Raw genomic sequence first — 19,649 nt, 5'->3', positions numbered from 1 at the left:
CTGATGCAATCGATATTCTTTGCCCATCTAATTGGGTTCAAAGAAAAGTACAGGAAGTTCCTATTTGCTCCGAATGATTAGGGAATGAATGGGGTGTTCTCGTTAATTGAATAGTTTGATTGCTTGAGAGTTACCATAGCAACCGAATAAATTCATCTTTTCTTCTCATAGAATTAGAATTTCAAAGCTCTTACTACTAAGATTATTTTTATTTGGATTTTGTGTTTGCCCAACAACCTACCATAGGGGTTCTGCCCAAAATGCTGAGACTTTTCCTTCTGGTCTTTGAACATCTTAGAGGTACCTGTACAGCAGGTGGGCTGTCAATTTGATATCTTTCCTTCCATTAGATTATAAGTTCTTTGAGGAACTTACTTGAGGATATGTGGGTTATTCAGGGAGGACTAGCTATTCTGGTGTGAGGGCTATTCATTCACTTTTGGTGTCCATCTTTCACCCAACTCTCTTCTGTGGCTCCAAGAATACACAGGGGCCACACTCCAGTAAAACACCTTCTTGGCAGGTGGGATAAACTAAGTTGATGGTAATCAATGGGCCACTAACCCATCAGTGAGTTAGGGATGTGTCCTCCCCAAGCAGGTGAAGATTTCTTCTGACAGAATGGCTAGGTGAGAACATTTTGTTCCAATGACCATAAAGGTGGCTGAAGCAGACTCAGTGGAGCACTAAGAGCTTGGTCAGACATCAAAGAAACCAAGGTCATCCACTGCTTTCTGGGCCATCACTAGTTCTCCTGACTTTTGTCTTGACACTGGATTTTGATGACTCTGGAAGAGAGAGTAGGGCTGATGACTTTGTGTGATTCTACCCCACTTAAATCTAATTCACATGCAAGTCAAGAAAGAGGCCACTCAATGAAGTCCTCTTAGAAAATAAAGGACAAAAGTTCTTTAAGGTTCCTTGCCTCTTTTTGTAGCTCTACTGCTCAGCACAGTGCCTGGCACATAGCAGGTGCTTAATAACTGTTTATTGATTGACGTATCCTCCATGACTAGGTTGAGGGAGTTGCTCTGAATTATACTGATGGAAAAATATTCCCTGGACATTGCTTTAAAGAGGAAAAAAAAGAACTCTTGGTATCATCTCAGGGGATAAGAGTGGAAACTATGTGACTCCATTGGTAGAAAGAGCTCCCAAGTGAGAAAACTCTCTACCAAAGCAAACCATCATCTTTTCTGCAATATCAAGTCATAGAGAGTTGCCTAGAATATAAAAGAGTTCCAGGACTTACCAAGGGTTACTTGTGTGGCCAATATGTGACAGAGGCTGGTTCTTTATTCAATATATTTCTTTGGCTCTCTAATAGCATTTTTTCTCTTTCTCAGAAGAGAATAGGAAAGAAGGAATTTGAGCTTATGGTTCTGAATCTGGATGAAGACGGTTAATTATTCAGAAAGATTGGACCTTTAAAGGCTCAGCTTACATCCCACCTCAATTCAGTTAAACAAATATAAAGCACATATTATGCACACTCTTGGCTGCTGACATGTCAAAATACATACTGAATAGACCCTGCTCTCAAGGACCTTACCATCTAATGAAGAAAAAAATAAATACACGAATTATTATGATACAAAGAGTACTTTGTGATAAGTGCAAAGGAGAGACTCGGGCAAAATGCTATGAGAATTTGAGGCGAAGATCTCTTCTGGTTGGAGGAGTTAGTGTGGAAAAGGAGCGTGCTGGGATAGGAAATCATCATAGAAGTAGCATCTCAATCAGGTCTTGAAGGAAGAGAGAAACTCTCAATGGGTAGAGATTAGAAGACTATATCTGGGCATGGAGATAGGCAAGTCAGGGTGAAAAATGACTGAGAGTACATATTTTGTTGGAACACATGAAGAAAGTAAGTTGGAGACAGATTGTGGAAGACCTTGAATGCCAGAATCAGGAGGTTAAGCTCTGCTCTTAAGAAAGGATAACAGTATCAGGGATGATGCATTAGGAAGATTACATGGGGCAATAATGTAAAAGACAGATAACAGACTCACAAGAAGAACAGTTAGAAATGGTGTTTTTCTCATCTGATCACAGAATGTTTTACATGCCTTTTACATACAGATCAAATTCAAATAATGGTATTCATGTGTCCATGTCTTGCCAACATATTAGATTGGAAGCTCCTCGAAGGTATTAACTGTGTCTTCCCTTTTCTTTCTAGCATAGTAACAGATATTTAATAAAAGTTTATTGAGAGAAGGATTGGGGAAGAGTTAAGTAGGCACTTTGCAGCCTCAATTGAAAGCAAAGTAAAGTCTCTCCTCTATTACAGGGTCGATCTGCTTTGCAAACATGGCTATTGCAATGCTTGAGCCAGCATTACCGATCTGGATGATGGAGACCATGTGTTCCAGAAAATGGCAGCTGGGTAACGTACTGGAGTTGTCTTTTTCATTTCTAGGGCTTTCTTTTGGACTCTTTCCTTTAGCATAGCTATATAGAATTCCTCCTGGGAAATTGCCTCCCTTTTCATTTGGAAACCTAGGAAATAAAGGTTTATTGAAGCAATGAGTGTGGTATTTACCTGTCCAGCTGCAACCTCTGCTCCTCCTAGATCTTGCCTGGAGGATTTTGAGTTGAAATAGAAATATTAGAAGTACACATAATAAAGGTTGATTCCATATTTTCTCCACATTTTTGGAATCACTTGACAAGTGGTCATCTAGCCTTTGCTTGAAGATCTCCAAAGCCATGATGGAGAGGAAGAGATCGCTACCATCTCTTACGACAGCCCATTGCATTTTTGAAAGTCAGAAGACCCAATTCTGCCACTAACCAGCAGTGATCTGGCTGCTGACTGATCAGTCCCCCTCCTGGGGGATTTCATTTATAAAATAAGGGGCAGGTAGGTGGTGCTGTGGATAGAGCATTAGGCCTGGAGTCAGGAAGACCTGGGTTTAAATCTGGTCTCAGTTACTTACTAGTGATGTGACCCTGAGCAAGTCACTTAAACCTGTTTGTCTCATTTTCATCATCTGTAAAATGAGTAGGAGAAGGGAATGACAAACCACTCCAGTTTTTCTTGCCAAGAAAACCTCAAATGGGATCACAAAGATTCAGACACCGACCGAAATTACTTAACAATAGCAAAAAATAAAAGAAAATAAGGATATTAGATAAATTCCAACATCCTTTCAGATTTAAATTTCTTTGATATACCTGTGAGACTTCCTACTATAATGGGTGGAACACTGGAAGAAATGTCATACTGACATTGCCTACATTCATAACTGAGAAAAATGCTGATTTCAATTAGAGACTGGTGGAAATAAAGATATAACATTTTTCCTGTCCAAATTCATAGACCCCCCTGAAATCTTTCCATGAACCCTGGGGTGCTGGTGGGAAGGGAGAGGTCAATAGACTTTTGTTTAATCCTTTCTTTCTTAGTAATAACTCAGACTTAGTAATAAGTCAGAAAGGCAAATGAGGTTAAATGATTTACCCAGGGTCCTACACAGGTAGCCCCTAAGTCAATAGACCTCTGTAGAAGACATTTAGTGTTTGTTGAGTGAATGTTAAAAGAATGAAAGGAATCACCTTATGGATTATGCTTTCAAGCATTCTAGAAGGGCAGTTTTGGATGAGGCATTTTGAGGGGCAGGAGGGTGTTTTACCGTCTCTCACATCATACATTTCCTTTGATTAGTCACTGGACCAGCCTTGTTCTTTAGATCTTGTAAACATTCATAAATCAAGCCAGTTTCATGGATTGCAGTCAATCTGCAGAAGGGGACTGCAAGGAAGTAGGCTATAGTCCAAACAGATAGTCCTCTGTACATTGACTGCCGGCTATAGTAGACTTGCCTTAAAAGCCTTTCTGGATTAAAATGGTTTGGGGATATTTCTGATGACTTCACTTAAATGATTGAATAATAGCACTAATTGAATATATCCCAGCCAGATGTTGGCTACTCAGGCAGGCTTGATTTCCCCAGCTCCATGCCATGCCTTGGGGCTTTCAATAAAATAGACATAAAAGCCCTCAGAAAATAAAAAAAAGACTAGTCTGGTTTAGGCATCAAGCAGGTAGGTGAACTGCTTTTTTTTCCATCAAGAATAGGATCATGTAGAGAACTAAGAAGGCAGATGACAAGACATAAATCTATGATGAAACCAGAAGGAAGGATCTATGTATGGATGGAAAATGTTTGCAAAATACCATGTAGACAAAGCCAGAGAACCCATCAGGAAATAAATCCAATACATTTACTTATTTCATTTTATTATCTGCAGTTTTGGGAAATGCTTTGGTTCATGCCAGTTTCTTTAGGGCTTGAACTCTGCCCTTCTATCCAGGGTAGTCTCCACCATGCTAAGCCCCCATTAAATTATTCTGCTCTTGAGTTCTATTAAAATCAGCACACACATACATGCTTAGCATGATGTTTGGAACTTGGGGGCAGAAGGATGCAAAGATTATATGTCATGGGGCAGCTGGGTGGCTCAGTGGATAGAGAATTAGGCCTGGAGTCAGGAGGACCTGGGTTAAAATCTGGCCTCAAATACTTCCTAGCTGTGTGACCCTGGGCAAGTCACTTAACCCCCATTGCCTAGCCCTTACTGCTTTTCCACCTTGGAACCAGGACTTAGTTTTGATTCTAAGGAAGAAGGTAAGGGTTTAAAAAAAAGATTACATATCTAAGCTAGAAAAGAGTTTATCTAGTCCAACTACTCATTTTACAGATGAGAGAACTGAGGCATAGTGAGTTTAAGTGACTTATTCAAAGTTGGTAGTAAGTGTAAGATACAGGATTGGAACCTATGACCTTCCTAACATCAAATCCAACATATTGAGTTCCATATAGTTTTTATTATTTTAAGACACTGAATCATATGACATAGAGCTAATGATTTGTTTTCTAATTAGACCAATACAATACTATGAAGAACAGCATTGCGTTTGACCCTAATCAAGGACTTAATCCTCACAACCTGCCTCCAATTTTGGGGGTGACATCAGTGTAGGAAGCTCTTGGTGAGGAATTTCTGTTACCAAAGTAGATCAGCTTTTTCCTCTGCTAATTATAGGCTAAGAGTTGACCAAGGCACTAAGAGTTTCAGTGACTTAAGCAGGTTGACATAGTAAAGATATATCAGAAGACCTAGATCTTCTTGATTCTGGGGTCAGTTGTGACTCTAGCCACCACACTGCACTAGCTTTCATCCAAATTTTGGAGATGAGGAAACTAAACTTCAGATAGCTGAAGTCATTTGCTTAGGTCCACATTATAGTGAACAAAAGAACAGACACTTGAATTTAGGTTTTCTACATCGAGTTCTCTTCCTAATATGTCTCACTATCTCTCATATTATCTTGGCTATTGATCTGGGGAAAATCTTTTTTTTTTAGGTTGGCATTAGCATTGTTTTTTAAAAATATTTTTGATTTTAAAATTTTAAGTTTGAAAATATTTTAAATTTGTTCCAATGACATTTAAAAACAATGTTTGACATTCATTAAAAAAAAATTTGAGTTCCAAATTCTCTTCCCCTCTCTTTCCCCTCTCCTCTCATTGAGAAGGCAAACTTTGATATTAGTTATGCAAGTGAAAAACACAGGAAAATAATTCTTGAAGCATGAAATTACATTTCATGTTTTGGTTCCTTAGAGCTCCTAAGTTTTGTATGATGATGTTTAAAAATTTAACTTAATGGAGTGAACCCCTTGGTCTTACCATGTCAGAAAACCTAAACCTCACAATCGATAGCAATTTCCTTGGGGTATCCTCTAGTCTGTGTTGGTGAACCTATGGCACATGTGCCAGAAAATGCTGGATGGGGTTGCTCTTTTCACTCTCTCCTGATGTGCCTGAGGACATTTATCACATCATTTGTCCCTCTGCCCAGTAGTCCAATGGGAGCACTTCCTCCCTCCCCTTTCTGGTGTAAGGAGGTAGCTCACATACTGTATGAGGGTTGCAGTTTGGGCACTCAAGTCTCTAAAAGGTTTGCCATCACTACCCTAGTGAATGACTAGAGACATTTTAAAAGAATTCAGTAGAACATAAGTTTCTTGAGAACAGAGAGTTATTCATTTTTGTCTCTTTATTCCTCATGCTTAATACAGTGTGGACCCAAACTTAAGTGCTCAAGAAGAAGGAAAAGGCAGACTTATTCATTTGCTTTTTGTTATTGTTTTTTTTAAGAACTGGCAAGACTAGAAGAAGGTATAGTAATTTAATTCCAGTTGGGGCACCTGGACCTGTATGATCATATAGATCTCAATTCATTTTTACTGCCTTTGGAAAGGTTCATAGTCAAATCTTGATACCTGGGTTGGTAGAATATACAAATCAATACCAGGATGGAGGAGAGAGTGACTCTATCTCCAAGAAAGCAAACTCAGAGACAGAAGTGGGCAGAAATCAGTGCCCATGGGCAAATCCCTTGGAAGGAAACTGGATCAGATCTGACTAATTCCATGTACAAGGATATTTTTTAATGAAGCTGTTGAATTCTTCACTAGTCAAAATACATGACTTCTGAGGAGAATAACGAATGGCTTTTCTCCTAGCAGAGTATTATCCTGAAGTTTTCCAAATGGTACTTGGCTTCCCATTAATATTACTGTGGCTAACATACAGAGCCAGACATTCTGCACCAAGATCGACTATCTCAACAATCCTGAGCTGCCCATTTTGACCTTTGTGTAAAACTCACCTCCTTTAGCAGACCTAAATATAAAAATTTCAGAGAGAGATTATGCATTTGATAGTGAAATAAATGTCTTTCATTTCTATAGCATCCCAAGGGTTTTGTATTTGATGGATAAATGGTGTGGGGCCCAAGCTAGACGTATAACAGACCGGATATTAGATGCTTGGGTGCAAGGCTACAGGGCTTCATGTGATATGCTCTAATCAAAACAGCTGTGCTACATTTATTAGTTTTTCTAACATTTGACTGAAATCAGTACTGATAAGGTGTCCCTTTCATAAATTTCCAGGCGTTGCTTTCCTACCAGCTAGTATCTCTTATCTTATTGGAACCAATATTTTTGGGATACTTGCGCACAAAATGGGAAGGTAAGACTGATTTTTTTAAAACCCACTGTACTTATAAAAGAGTTCCTTAAATTTTTTTCTAAGAATTTCTAGCTGATTTCCAAATGTAAAGACTTCTTAGTCTAAGTCTTCCTAGAAACCTCAAATGACAGTTTTGAATTGCATTGAAAAGATAAACAGAAAACAATTGACTCTTATTGATCTCTGGGGGCTTTTTTCCTTTGACAGGTGGCTTTGTGCTCTCTTGGGGATGATCATTGTTGGAATCAGCGTTTTATGTGTGAGTAAGATATGATGTCTTTAAAATGAAAACTTAGTTCAATGATTAAGACAGAAGGCATTCAGCTTTGGGGCAAATATGACCAGTTCCCACCAAATATTTTTGCTCCATGCTATATATTCAAAAGTCTGTTGATTTTTAGAAATTTTGTCAACACTTTAAGCTTTATGGATTTTGTTATTATCTCTGTGCAGATAATACCCACATAATGGACCTCCCTTGTTCCCCCTTTGAATTACAAACTGTATTCCTTATAACCAGCTGCCTATTGGATGTTTCAAACTGGATGTCCTCTAGGCATCTCAAACTCCATAACAGAACTATTTATCTTTTCTTTCAAACTCACTTTTCTGAACTTCCCTATTCCTGTTGAATTTGGTGCCGTTGTTCAGTTATTTTTCAGTTGTGTCTGACTCTCCATGACCCCCTTTGGGGTTTTCTTGACAGATACCGGAGGGGTTTGTCATTTATTCTCCAGCTTATTTTACAGATGAGGAAATTGAGGCAAACAGGGTTAACTGACTTGCGTAGGATCACACAGCTAGTATATGAGGCCAGATTTGAACTCAGAAAGATATCTTCCTGACTCTAGATCCAATACTATCCACTATACCACTTAGCTGTCCTCCTCCCAAAACTACTTGCATTTATTTTGTGAATGTCATACCTCTGTTTAACAGAGATGAAAAACTTAGTATCTTATATTATCATATATATGTCTGTGTATATATATACATAAAATATAAATGTATAAAATAATAAATATATCTCTATATAAATATAATAAATATATAAAATATTGCCTACCTTAAGAATGTAACCTCCTTCAGGTCAGGGACTGTTTTTGCTTCTTTGTTTTCCTAGTGACTAGATGAGTGTATAGTACATAATATATATTTAATAAATGTTTATTGATTGTCCACTGAATTTTCACAATAAAAATTACTATGAATAATACTGATTATGGCAAAGTGTAAGGAAATACTGAGCTAAATTCTTAACACAGAGCTTGATTGCTCTCAAGAGAAAACTAGGTGGAATCAAGTTGGTCTTTCCATTTTGCTTTCTAAGTTTAAAGAGCTGAAAAGTGTGTCTTATTTCCAAGATCCTTTCTCACCCTTGAATGCTATGATTAGTGATTTGATAGCTGTGTGACCTTGGTCAATTAAAATGTGATTTGGGCAAGTAATTTTACTTCTATGAGCCTTAGTTTACTCATCTGTAAACTGAAGAGATTAAGCCAGAAGATTGCTAATATTCTATGACTCAGATTCTCGTTCCCTTTCCCATTTACCTTATAGGTAAATAAGCATGCCAAGTTTAAAAAGAAATGGTAATGCCTTACTAAAATAAGCCTAGATGGCATAAGATGAAATTGTACAATTAAAAAAAATAATATGTAATTTTTTTTGAGGTACCACTTGCAAGAAACATTTATGGACTGATCGCACCAAATTTTGGAATTGGTTTTGCGATTGGTAAGTTACATAGCTTTTGACTGAAATATACCATTTCCTGGTTACCTGTGCTTGGAAATATTTGTTCTCATTCTGAGTGATAGCAGCCTAAAACATTCTAGAAGCTTAAGATTAGATGGGCAGCAGCTTAAGGCTCAAATATAACATGTAGTTGATCCATATTAAAGGAAGCTACTTCCAGATTTTATTCATTTTCTTTATGAAAACCAATTTTTGCAAAAGGCTGATATTTACAGAAGGCAAACTGACACTCTGCTGTTGACTCTGGGTAAACAGAGTAATATCCTCCACAGGGCACATTTGTACACTCCATATCCGTGAACAAGCTTACTCATATGAATCGGGGCATCAAACTTCAAGATTTAGAAGTAAAAACATATATTGACTCACTGAATGTCTGTTTAGTGAGTATTTTTATAGCAGAGGCATCTCATTTTGTACCATTATTAGCATTAGAGAAATTAACATTAACTGAAAGATTAGGAATTTCCTGCCACCAATAATTTGGAAGAATTTTCTACTCTGGATACAAACACTAAACATTCATGATAAATGCAAGTGCTCTGAAATAAATCCTGGAACAGAAGCAGAAACAAAAGATTTGGACCAAGTTGTATTCTCATTTTCTGTAGAGGTGACAGAAAAATTCATGACTGCCAATATGGCATCTATTATATACTCTAAGGGCTACATCAGTGAGGGGAGCAAAAAGTAGAGGAGATGCCATAGAGAGCAGACCTCAGGAAAACAGGGCAAGTATGCCTGAGATTCAGAAATGAAAGAAACTCAGGAATTAGAAGAACACAGATACCTCTGCAACTTAGCAATGTCAGAAATTCATGGTCCAAGTAAGATGCTCTGAATTCCTCGTATTCATCATTTCTTATAGTACAATTGTATTGAGCCAGGATGGTATAGTAGAAGGGATACTAAACTTGGGAGTCTCAGTACTTGAATTCAAATCCTGGCCCTGCCATGTATTCTTTTAACCATGACAAGCCATATCTTCTTTCTTTTGACCTCCCTTCTGTTTCTAGGTATATGATCCTCTTCCTTTACATTCACTGGTCACACTGTGGTCAGTAATTTCCAATTAATGACACCCCTTTTATTTCTAGGGTATTTGGGGGAGGTAATAGAAAACTTACAGCTCTGAAATTTGTTATACATTGGATTCGTCCGTCTCTCATTGACCTCCTTGGGGCATATGCTCAACAGTGGGTTGGAAAGTGTTCTAACTATGAACAGTGTTCTATCCAATGATAACTGGGTCCACCAGTCACAAGGAAAGGACAGCTATGACTGAAGCAGCTCATGACTTGCCTTGGAAGAGCAGAACCTAGTAATTCTGGCTTGAAGGCATTTTTGTCTTAATCTTTTTTTTTTTTTTAAAGCTGGCTAAGTAGTGATTCCTGAGTAAGAGAAAGTGTTTCCTCAAAAGGGAAGTTCCCTGTTTGCTATTCACATAGATTCAAGGAAAAGCTTTCATTAGGTTCCTACTATGTGCTAGAGACTGTGCAAAATTGCTTGACAAACAATCTCATTTGATCCCCACAACCACCCTAGGAAGTGGATGCAATTATTATCCCCATTTTGTAGATGAGAAAGCTCTGATAGGCAGAGGTTAAGTCAGTTGCCCAGGACCACACAGCTAACAAGTGTCTGAAATCAAATTTGACTACATATCTTTCAAAATCTAGACCCAGGATTTCATCCACTGTACCACGTTAGCTGCCTCCTGATGTTAAAATCCCCAAAGTGGGGCACTTTGTATAATATGTTTCTCTGAATTATTGGCAGGGATGGTGGATTCCTCAATGATGCCCATTATGGGCTATTTGGTAGATCTGCGCCATGTCTCCGTCTACGGGAGTGTGTATGCCATTGCAGATGTTGCCTTTTGCATGGGGTATGCATTAGGTAAGGATATAGCTTTTTTCCTAAGTATTTAAAAACAGATAATTTAATGATGTAAAATAAAACTTTTTAAAAAGGTGAAAAATTTTTTGGAAGTTCTCTAATTTTCTGTTTCTTAAAAGGCCCTTCTGTCGGTGGGGCCATCGCAAAAGCAATTGGATTCCCATGGCTCATGACAATTATTGGGATCATTGATATTATCTTTGCCCCTCTGTGCTTTTTCCTTCGAAGTCCACCTGCCAAGGAAGAAAAAATGGTAAGAAACTTATTTTAGAATGGGAAGAAATATTTTCTAATTGTTAGTATGAAACTCTTACAAACTGGAATGGAATCATGAGAGTAGGGTGAAAGTTTGAAGTCTGTTGCTAACAATTTACATTTACATTTCACTGTAAAGTTAAAGAGCTTTTCTCACAAAAGCTCTGAAACAGGCAATGCAAATACTATTTTTATTTTTATAATCAGTTTAGTAAGGTTGACTTAACCACAATCATGTGGTGGTACCAGGTCTTTTAAGGTCCAATGCTCTTTCCACTGAGTCATGCTTATTTCCAGCTTTGGTGACTTTGGGCAAGCCATTTCCCCTATCAAGGCCTTCTTTTCTTCATCTGAAAATGAAAGAGTTGGAGCAGCTTTAATAACAGTCCTAGAAAACAATTCTCCACTGACTTTCTCATGACTCAAATGTAAAACACATTCTTCTCCTTTGGAATGGAAACATCCACAATATGAATTGTCCTTATTGTCTTTATGGTGTTTTAGTTTAAAGCTCCAAGGAAACCATCTCAATTTAATGGATGGTATATTATTGGTACAGAAATCAATTATTTAAGTACTCATGTCCCACAAGTTAAAAGTTGTTTAGACCTCAGAACATGGGACAATGGTAAAAGTGGCAGACAGATTTCAGCTCCACTTAAGGGGAAAAAAGCCCTCAACTATGCTTTAATGAATAGAACTGAATAAGTAATAAGTAGACTTACTGCTTTCAGTCTCTAAGTCTGAAAGTACAATAAGAAGCTGGGAAGAGATTTCCACATTTCATAAGCTGGATGCTGGGAGAAAACTTTTTTCAGGTCCAGATTAAACTAAAAGGCCCCTGCAGTCCTTTGCAGCCAAAACTTTCATTTCCTTTCCTATAGAAACAATATTAACAATAACTAGTATTTTTATAGTGCTTTAAAGATTTTCTAAAATGCTCTCTAGGCATTATTTATGTGGCTCTTTATGATAACCCCTAGAGGTATCATTCTTTTCATCATTCATTTTCATTACTCAGTTCATTTTAGAAACTGAGAAGCTATGCGATAGACCCATGGTGAAGTTTGAGCCCCAAGGCCAGTGATCTAGCTACTATATCAAAGTGACTTAAAAATGGGATGTTAGACCAGGTCTAGAACCCAGGTCCCTGATCTGGGTACTACAGCCCCCATCCAAGATGGCAGCCAGCCTCCCCTTCCAGGCCCTCTCTTTACAGTGGTTCTACTGGAGCAGGGTGTGTGTGTGTGGGGAAGGGGTTGTAGTGGAGGAAATCCTGAGGTTTTTGAAGAATATTATAAATTATGGAAACTCCATCGTCTCTGTTCAACCCCCCTCCCCCATATTTGTCAACCTTATTTATAGTAAAAGGTTGCCATTTTTTTGGGTGGAAGTTAGGTTCTTTTATGCCAGACCCAAAGAATCTATCTAGCCTGTGATGTATCTGAAGCACTATAGTACCAGAACATCTTGAATCAAGATGTTTCTCAGAGAAAATGTTTGAATTCTAATTTGGCACAAAATTTCCCTTCAGCTCAAATTCCCTACCTTCCAAGGAATGGAAATGGGAATCCCCCCAAGTTTATGACATTGGAGGTAACTCCTATAACCTAGAGGATAACCTTTGAGGGGCTGGAGGCTTCAGGGGGTTATGGGTAAGAAACTACTACAAGTCCTTTCAGGGTCAACTTGCTCACGGACTCAGAGAGGTAAAAGAGACTCTTCCTTTCAAGTTCATACAGCTACTTGAGGACAGAATATTAGTTTGCTTTTTAGTAAAATGAGAGCATTGAATTAGATGGCTATTGAAGATCTTTTCTTCTCTACATATATGACTCTATCATTTCCACAAGCTGTTCACCAGTCTCCAACTCATAACTAGAATATACTCCCTCATTTCTATCTTGTAGAATTCCTTCATGGTCCAGCCCAAGGATCACCACCTGCAAAAAGGCTATCCTAATAAATCCAGTTACACTGATGTGCTTTCACTGTGTGTTAGAGATAGATAGATGAATGGATAAGATGATAGATGGATGGACAGATACATAGATGTATTTACTTACCTAAATTTGTTTCCTCAAAATAGATTTTGAGGGCATGGATAGTTTTTTTTTCTTCTTCTTCTGGGGGGTGGGGAGGTCTTCCTGTACTTAGCAGTATCTGGTACACAGAGAGTGCTTAATAAATGCTTAATGACAAGAATTCAGGAACTTCTCCAGTGTAATGCCCCTTCCACCACACTGTCAGCTACTACCAACAAACCTTAAGGAACTATATACATGCCAGCTATTATTCTAGTTCCTGTATTATTTCCCTTTGATTTTGTAGCTCTTCATTTTAATGTCAGAACTTGTCCACATTGAATTCTTTCAAGAGATTAAGAATCAATTTTTCTGTGGCCCTGCTATCTCCCCATCATTGGCCAAGATCATTATTTGCTTTCATTCCCTACTCTGCTCCTTCCTGCTCTAAGATGCCAGTAGCAGCTGTTGATTTGCCAGCCTCCAATTATGGGCAGTAAATGGCACATCTCAAGCCTTTAATGACTCATCTTGCTAAGCATTTATTTAGCTTTTTGACAGCTTAAACTGAAATGGTTTCCTGGGAACACTGTAATGCCACCGATTTGTTTTTCTTTCCCTTTTTGCTATGTTGTCGCTGTCCTCTCCAAAAAGGTATTCTTTAAAAAATGAAATGTGGTATTGGCCCTCTCAGATAACATGGCCTAGGAGTGGACAAAGCCCTGGCTTTCTGGAGCCAGAAAAGACCTGGTCTCTTGCATATGTAATCTGTGTGGCTAAGGGCAAGTTGTAACTCCTCCCCCAGACAAGGCTTCTAAAGCTACAGATGAATTGCTTGGTGGAAGAAGTTTCCCATACAAGTACCCAAGATCAATGCAATCACAGATGTGGGGCCAAAATAAAAATAGTATTGGCCCTAATGTGTGGCAGGTGGATTATGTGGATTAGTCATTTGCAGAAAGAAGCTGGCAGTGTGGTAGACAGAGCATAGCTTCCAGAAGTTGACGAGGTCATTCAACAAACATTTATCAAGTACCCCCTGTGGGCCAGACACTGTGCTAAGTGCTTTAAATATCTTATTTCACTTGATCCTTACGATGACCCTATTAAAGTTACTATTACTTCCATTTTAAAGGAAAAGAAATTGAGGCCGAGTTGAATGACTTGCCCAGGGTCACCCAGTGAATAAGAATCCAATTTCAGGTCTTTCTAATTCCAACACCAGCACCTACTTCATTATACCATGCCAACTCTCAGAGTTGGGTATATAACCGTTGCAAGAACTCTTTAAAGGCAAAATAGGAGAGTTGATGTGGACAAAATGCCTGTGCTAGACTTACGTGACCAAGAGCTTTTGTTGCCAACGTTAAACCCAGCAAATGGCCTAAGAATTTGAATGGAGTGATGTCATGGGGAAATTTGTGGACTTGGAAACAGGAGACCCCGGCCTTCCTTCCCACCTCAGGCATTTCAGTTTCCAGACCTCTATGCAAGTAATTTATTTCTAAAAGGGGTTACTGTTTACATGACTAGCCCCTAACAGTGGTTTCCAGAAAAGTACTTTCTAACCTTGAAATACTAGATATACTTAACAGAAATGGAAGTTACTTAAAACCAGCAACAGTATAGTACAATTTCTTGAGATCAGATTGATGCAACAGAGGAAAATGTCAAGCCCAGGACTTTGTTTTTAAGAATTGCCCTGGAAGCAGCTAGCTGGCACAGTGGATAGAGTGCCAGGTCTAGAATTAGGAAGACTCATCTGGTTCAAATCTGACTTCAGGCACTTCCTAGCTATGTGACCCTGGGCAAGTCACTTAACCTTGTTTGCTTTTAAAAAAAAAAGTTAAGGGAATTGCATTAATAATGGTGAATTTGCAGCTAGCTGGTCTAGGAGAAAAAGACCAGAGAATTTCAGTGAACAGTGCTTTGAAAAAGAAATCAAACTTGGGATTATAGTTTTAATGCCACTGAAAGAAGTAATAATTCCTATTGTATACTGCACTGATTGGATTGCACACAAAATATTGTTAAACTCTGGGGATCACAGTTTAAAAGGAATAGTCAAACATACCTCCAGTTTCCAGAATTCAGCCAGGATAGTGAGGGATGTGAAGAGCCCCCCCCCCCCCCCAGTAAACCATGCAAAATTGTCTTTTTATAGTTGAAGGGCTGTCACAGAAAAGGGAATAGTTTTGTTCAAGCAGAAGCACAGTATCTCAAAGACTACTTAGGAGGGATTTATGCAACGGGCAGATTAAATTAGTGGGCTTTTTCGTCATTCAGTAATTTTTCAGTTGTGATCTCTTCAGGGAGTTTTGTTGGCAAAAGTCCTGGAGTAGGTTGCTCTTTCCTTCTCCAGCTTGTTTTCGCAGATGAGAAAATGAGGACAGCAGGTTTATGACTTGCCCAAATGGATTGTACAGTGAGTAAATGCCCAAGGCTGGATTTGAACTCAGGAAGATGTCTTCCTGACTTCAGTCTATCCACTGCACCACCTAAGTGTTCTCTAACAGTCTTACTACAACATATGCATATATATCTTAACTTGCATTCCCAAGATATTTTACTTTTATGGGTGGTTGGCTACCAACCCCAATTTTGATGAACCCAATTAAGTCATATGAAGAGCAAGAAACTTTTTTTTTGGGGGGGTCTAAAATCTTTTAGCTAGTTTTGAAAGGTACTAACAGTGCATTGATGAGGGTACCGGGCTTGGGGTGAGGATATGAATTTGAATCCAGCCTCAGACACTTATTAAAGTTGTGTGACTCCAAACAAGTTACCCGTTTCCTTGTCAGTAAAGTGGGGATAACCCGACCTACTTTCATACAAGGTTATTGTGAGGAACAATGCATTGCAACTTTTAAAATGCTAAAAAAATTTCTAGTTATTAAGGGCAGAGCCTTGGTTTGGGCATTCACTGACTGCTAATGGTTCCTGGCTAACTGGTTACTAAAAAAGAACTTGCAGATGAAGAGTACTTATAAAAATCAGAATTCTTATAGTAGAATTGTGGTCTACTTAACCCCAAACCAAAAGATTAATGCTACATACTATTTTTCCTAGGCAATACTCATGGATCACAACTGCCCAATCAAAACAAAAATGTACACACAGAACAACATTCAGGCATATCCAACAGTTGATGTTGAAGAATCTGAAAGTGACTGACTTCAAAAGTCAATAAGTATTCCATTGTATAAAAGTGTTTCCTGTGAAACTGCTCATCAAAAATCTTAGTTGTACTGTATGCTAATGGTGTAGTAAAGAAACCAAAGGTTAAAAACATTTCTTTCCCAATGTTATGAAAGATTGCTAACAGCCTTATAAAGAAAAAGCTTTTCTAGGGGTTTGTATAGTGTTGAAAAGTTTATTTTAAGTATTTAATTTTATTAAATATTATACAATATATTTTTATTAAACTGTAGTGTAAATCTGTATAAATAGTTGAACCTTAATCAAGTATAATTTTTTAAACTTACATTCCTGAACACTTAGCAAAAGATCCTCTATTTTTTTCTGAATCACTACTGGTAGGTAATGTGTATGCATAAACAACGCATTATCTAGTCTATTCCAACAATGCAGAAACTATTCAATGTCCAAAGAATAGAATCAATCTGACGATTATTTTTAAAGGTTATTCTGAATGACAGTGCTGAATTGTACTTGAACTTGTAGTATACAAAGAGAAATGAAAAACTGGTTAGGGAAATAAAATTAAAATTCTTTGGAAAGTATCAGTTTTGAGGTTAAGGTGGTTACTAGAACTCATCGATCACCTTTTTGGCATACACGTGAAGTGACACTGGCATTACTTTTCCACATAACAACCGCTAGTGTTCTGGGAAACAAGGTATTCATGTAAAGTTATTTTTATTTATTAGGATATTGGTGGTAATTGCTGAATCAATTAAAAATATATTTTGTTGAGGAGGCAGAGAAAAATACCAGTAAACATATATGATAATAATTAAGAATTTCTGTTAATGTTTATTAGTTTATTAGACTTGTTAGAAAAAGATTGCATGGAGGGTGTTAAGTTATAAAAGTGTATTCAACTTACACAATTTAGATTGTTCATCCATGGCCTGACATGAACTTTTAGTTCAAAATACCATAGAAGCGGCCTGAATGGTAAATATTTAAAGGGGAAAAAAATACTAACCCAAATCACAGGTATCTTCAATTGCTTTAGAACAACACTGTCTTGTAGTAGTTAGGATACTAAATTTTGGGTTACTTGTAACTTTAGTATTATCTATACATCCAAATGTGTTTACATAAAATATTTCTTTGAAAAAAAATAATTTAAAATGGAGACGAAGTAAAAATGGAATGATTTCTTTCCAAAGCTTCAGTGTAACGAGGCAAGCACTACTAGGTGCAGAGTAGGATCCATTCACATATCTATCTACACCACTACAAGAAAATAAAAGTAACACTGAGCTATCTAAAAAAGATTCAACATTCATCTCATGCACTGTAATGTGGGATTTCAAGTGTGAATGAAACTATGTGCCTTTTTTTCAAAGTAACAACACATTTTGTGTGACAGTGAAGACTTGTTTACATATGGTTTTGTAAAATGTGCCAAGTGTCTTTAGGGTACTGTAAAATGTCGTATACTTTTGAAATGAAAGTAGTGGCCAATTGAACAATTTTGTGATCATAAAACAAACGAAAGTAGTCAAAATTGTTATTGGTTGATATAAAACGCCATGTTATAAACAGATCAATGGGTAAATAGTTAAAAAGAACTTTCTCTGTCTCATTTCTTATTCTCTAGGAGAGTTGTCAACTCCACTCATTCATACTTTATGGAGATCTTATCACTATGGTTCCTTCTGATGAAAAGTTCAATTTCTATGTGTGACAAACTAAAATGAACTACCCAAGCACTTCCTGCCATAGGCTACCCATGTCCATTCTGATGTACAAGTTCTGACAAAGCTTGGTTGGGATTGAAACAAAAGCTCATCATGTGTTCTCTAATTGTACATTTGTATGTGGCTATAAACAGGAATGAGCCAAAGAAACAGGAAACTTCATGAGTATGTAAAATTGGCACAAAGACAAGGAACTGTACTTTAGCAGGTCACCTTAATTTTCTTAACCAGTCAAGGGGGTAGGCTAGGTAGCTCAGTGGATTGAGAGCCAGGTCTACAGGGCTCAAATCTGACCTCATACATTTCCTATCAGTGTTACCCTAGGCAAATTACTTAACCCCATTGCCCACCCCTTAGCACTCTTCTGCTGTGGAACTAATTCTAAGAAGGAAGATAAGGGTTTAAAAAAAACAAAACACTCCACAGAACTTCCATTGCTAACAGTCTGGGGATAGATGCTATTTGAGGAGTATGAAAAAGGATTTAGTTAGTTAAAAATAATTCTCGTATTTCAGGTTGGTACGACCTAAAAGAGAACATATTCCAAACTATTGAACAGAGCAAACTGATGTACTAAATACATACATATATATGTATGTATCATAACATATGTATAAGCAGAATACCATTTCCCTCATGACTGTACTTGAAACAAATGTGGATATTATGTTGGTAATTGGTTAAGAAATTGTGTTGATGAAAGTACAAGGAGTTTTTAATGAGGCAGCAGTGCCTTTGTATGTCTTTTTTTGGAGGAGTGAGTGTAAATGTGAAATTCATGTTTCAGTCATTTAAAGAAATAAATGGGCTCTGAATTCTAGACTGCTTGCTTGCATTTTTTTGGACATTGGGACAACTGAAGATTTTTAAATAAGTAACTATCTTGCCCACAAATATTTCCTTCTGGAATCTCCTTTGGATTAGTTTATTTCATAATATAATCTGATCATTAAAATTCCATTTCTTTAAAGAACAGTACAATTAAGACAAAGTTGGGGCAAAAAGACAGTTATACATCTAAATTACCACTTTGGATGTTCATTGTCAATATATTGCTTGGTCCAAAAAAAAAACCAAAAAAACAAACAAAACAGTCATACTAATCTGAGAACAGAGATGGCAAAAACTTTTAAATGAAATATTGAATTCAGAATGACATTTCTTATGGCTTTAATGGCATAATAACATTAAAAGTGAAAATTAGGGAGAGGGGCAGTGATGCAAAACTTTTAGGACTTTTTGGATGATGTCCTTAAATATTAATAGTCAGAAAAGAAAAAAAAAGAATTCCAGTCAACTTGTAGCTAAATATCTAATATTTAGAGTCCCTTTCCTAATGTAAAATGTTTTCATCTTGGAACCACAGATATTTGCAATTAGAACTAAGGGATATAAATATCATGCAAGATTAGTATCTGGAGGCAAGCAAATTAACAATTAAATTACAAGTTTTGAATCCAAAGATTATGTGACTTATCTGAAAATGCAGCCAAAATTTCACTTTAATCAATTTGGGTTGAATAATACCTTTAGAAAATTAAACTAAATATTCCCTCTATTTATAGTAGAGATATACATAAATCCTCCAATATTTTTGGGATTTAGACAGTAACGTGTTGTACATATTTTTTTTTTAAATTTTAAGTAGCTTAAAAAGGAGTTTTATTTGAAGAAATCAAGACTTTAAAAATGCTAGTCTTCATGACAAAATTCTAGCAGGAAGCAATCTCTGAAATATGCAACATCTATCAACTCTAGATGTCATAAAAATA

The 19,649-nt window shown here is 37.2% G+C and overlaps 1 protein-coding gene across 1 annotated transcript in view; it reads left to right on the top strand.

Moving 5' to 3' along the window:
* SLC18A2 (solute carrier family 18 member A2) overlaps nt 1-18,697 on the top strand; it is a 52,111-nt gene extending 33,414 nt beyond the window's left edge. The window contains exons 10-16 of the mRNA XM_001368074.4: nt 2,294-2,389; nt 6,971-7,049; nt 7,257-7,308; nt 8,723-8,786; nt 10,587-10,706; nt 10,826-10,959; nt 16,055-18,697. Coding sequence (XP_001368111.1) covers nt 2,294-2,389; nt 6,971-7,049; nt 7,257-7,308; nt 8,723-8,786; nt 10,587-10,706; nt 10,826-10,959; nt 16,055-16,159 — 650 coding nt within the window. The 3' untranslated portion in view covers nt 16,160-18,697. The remainder of the gene's footprint in view (nt 1-2,293; nt 2,390-6,970; nt 7,050-7,256; nt 7,309-8,722; nt 8,787-10,586; nt 10,707-10,825; nt 10,960-16,054) is intronic.
* Nucleotides 18,698-19,649: the final 952 nt, after the last annotated feature.

This window comes from Monodelphis domestica, chromosome 1, assembly GCF_027887165.1.
Source record: "Monodelphis domestica isolate mMonDom1 chromosome 1, mMonDom1.pri, whole genome shotgun sequence".
Classification (NCBI taxonomy): Eukaryota; Metazoa; Chordata; class Mammalia; order Didelphimorphia; family Didelphidae; genus Monodelphis; species Monodelphis domestica.
This window is presented reverse-complemented; position numbering and strand designations above follow the sequence as displayed.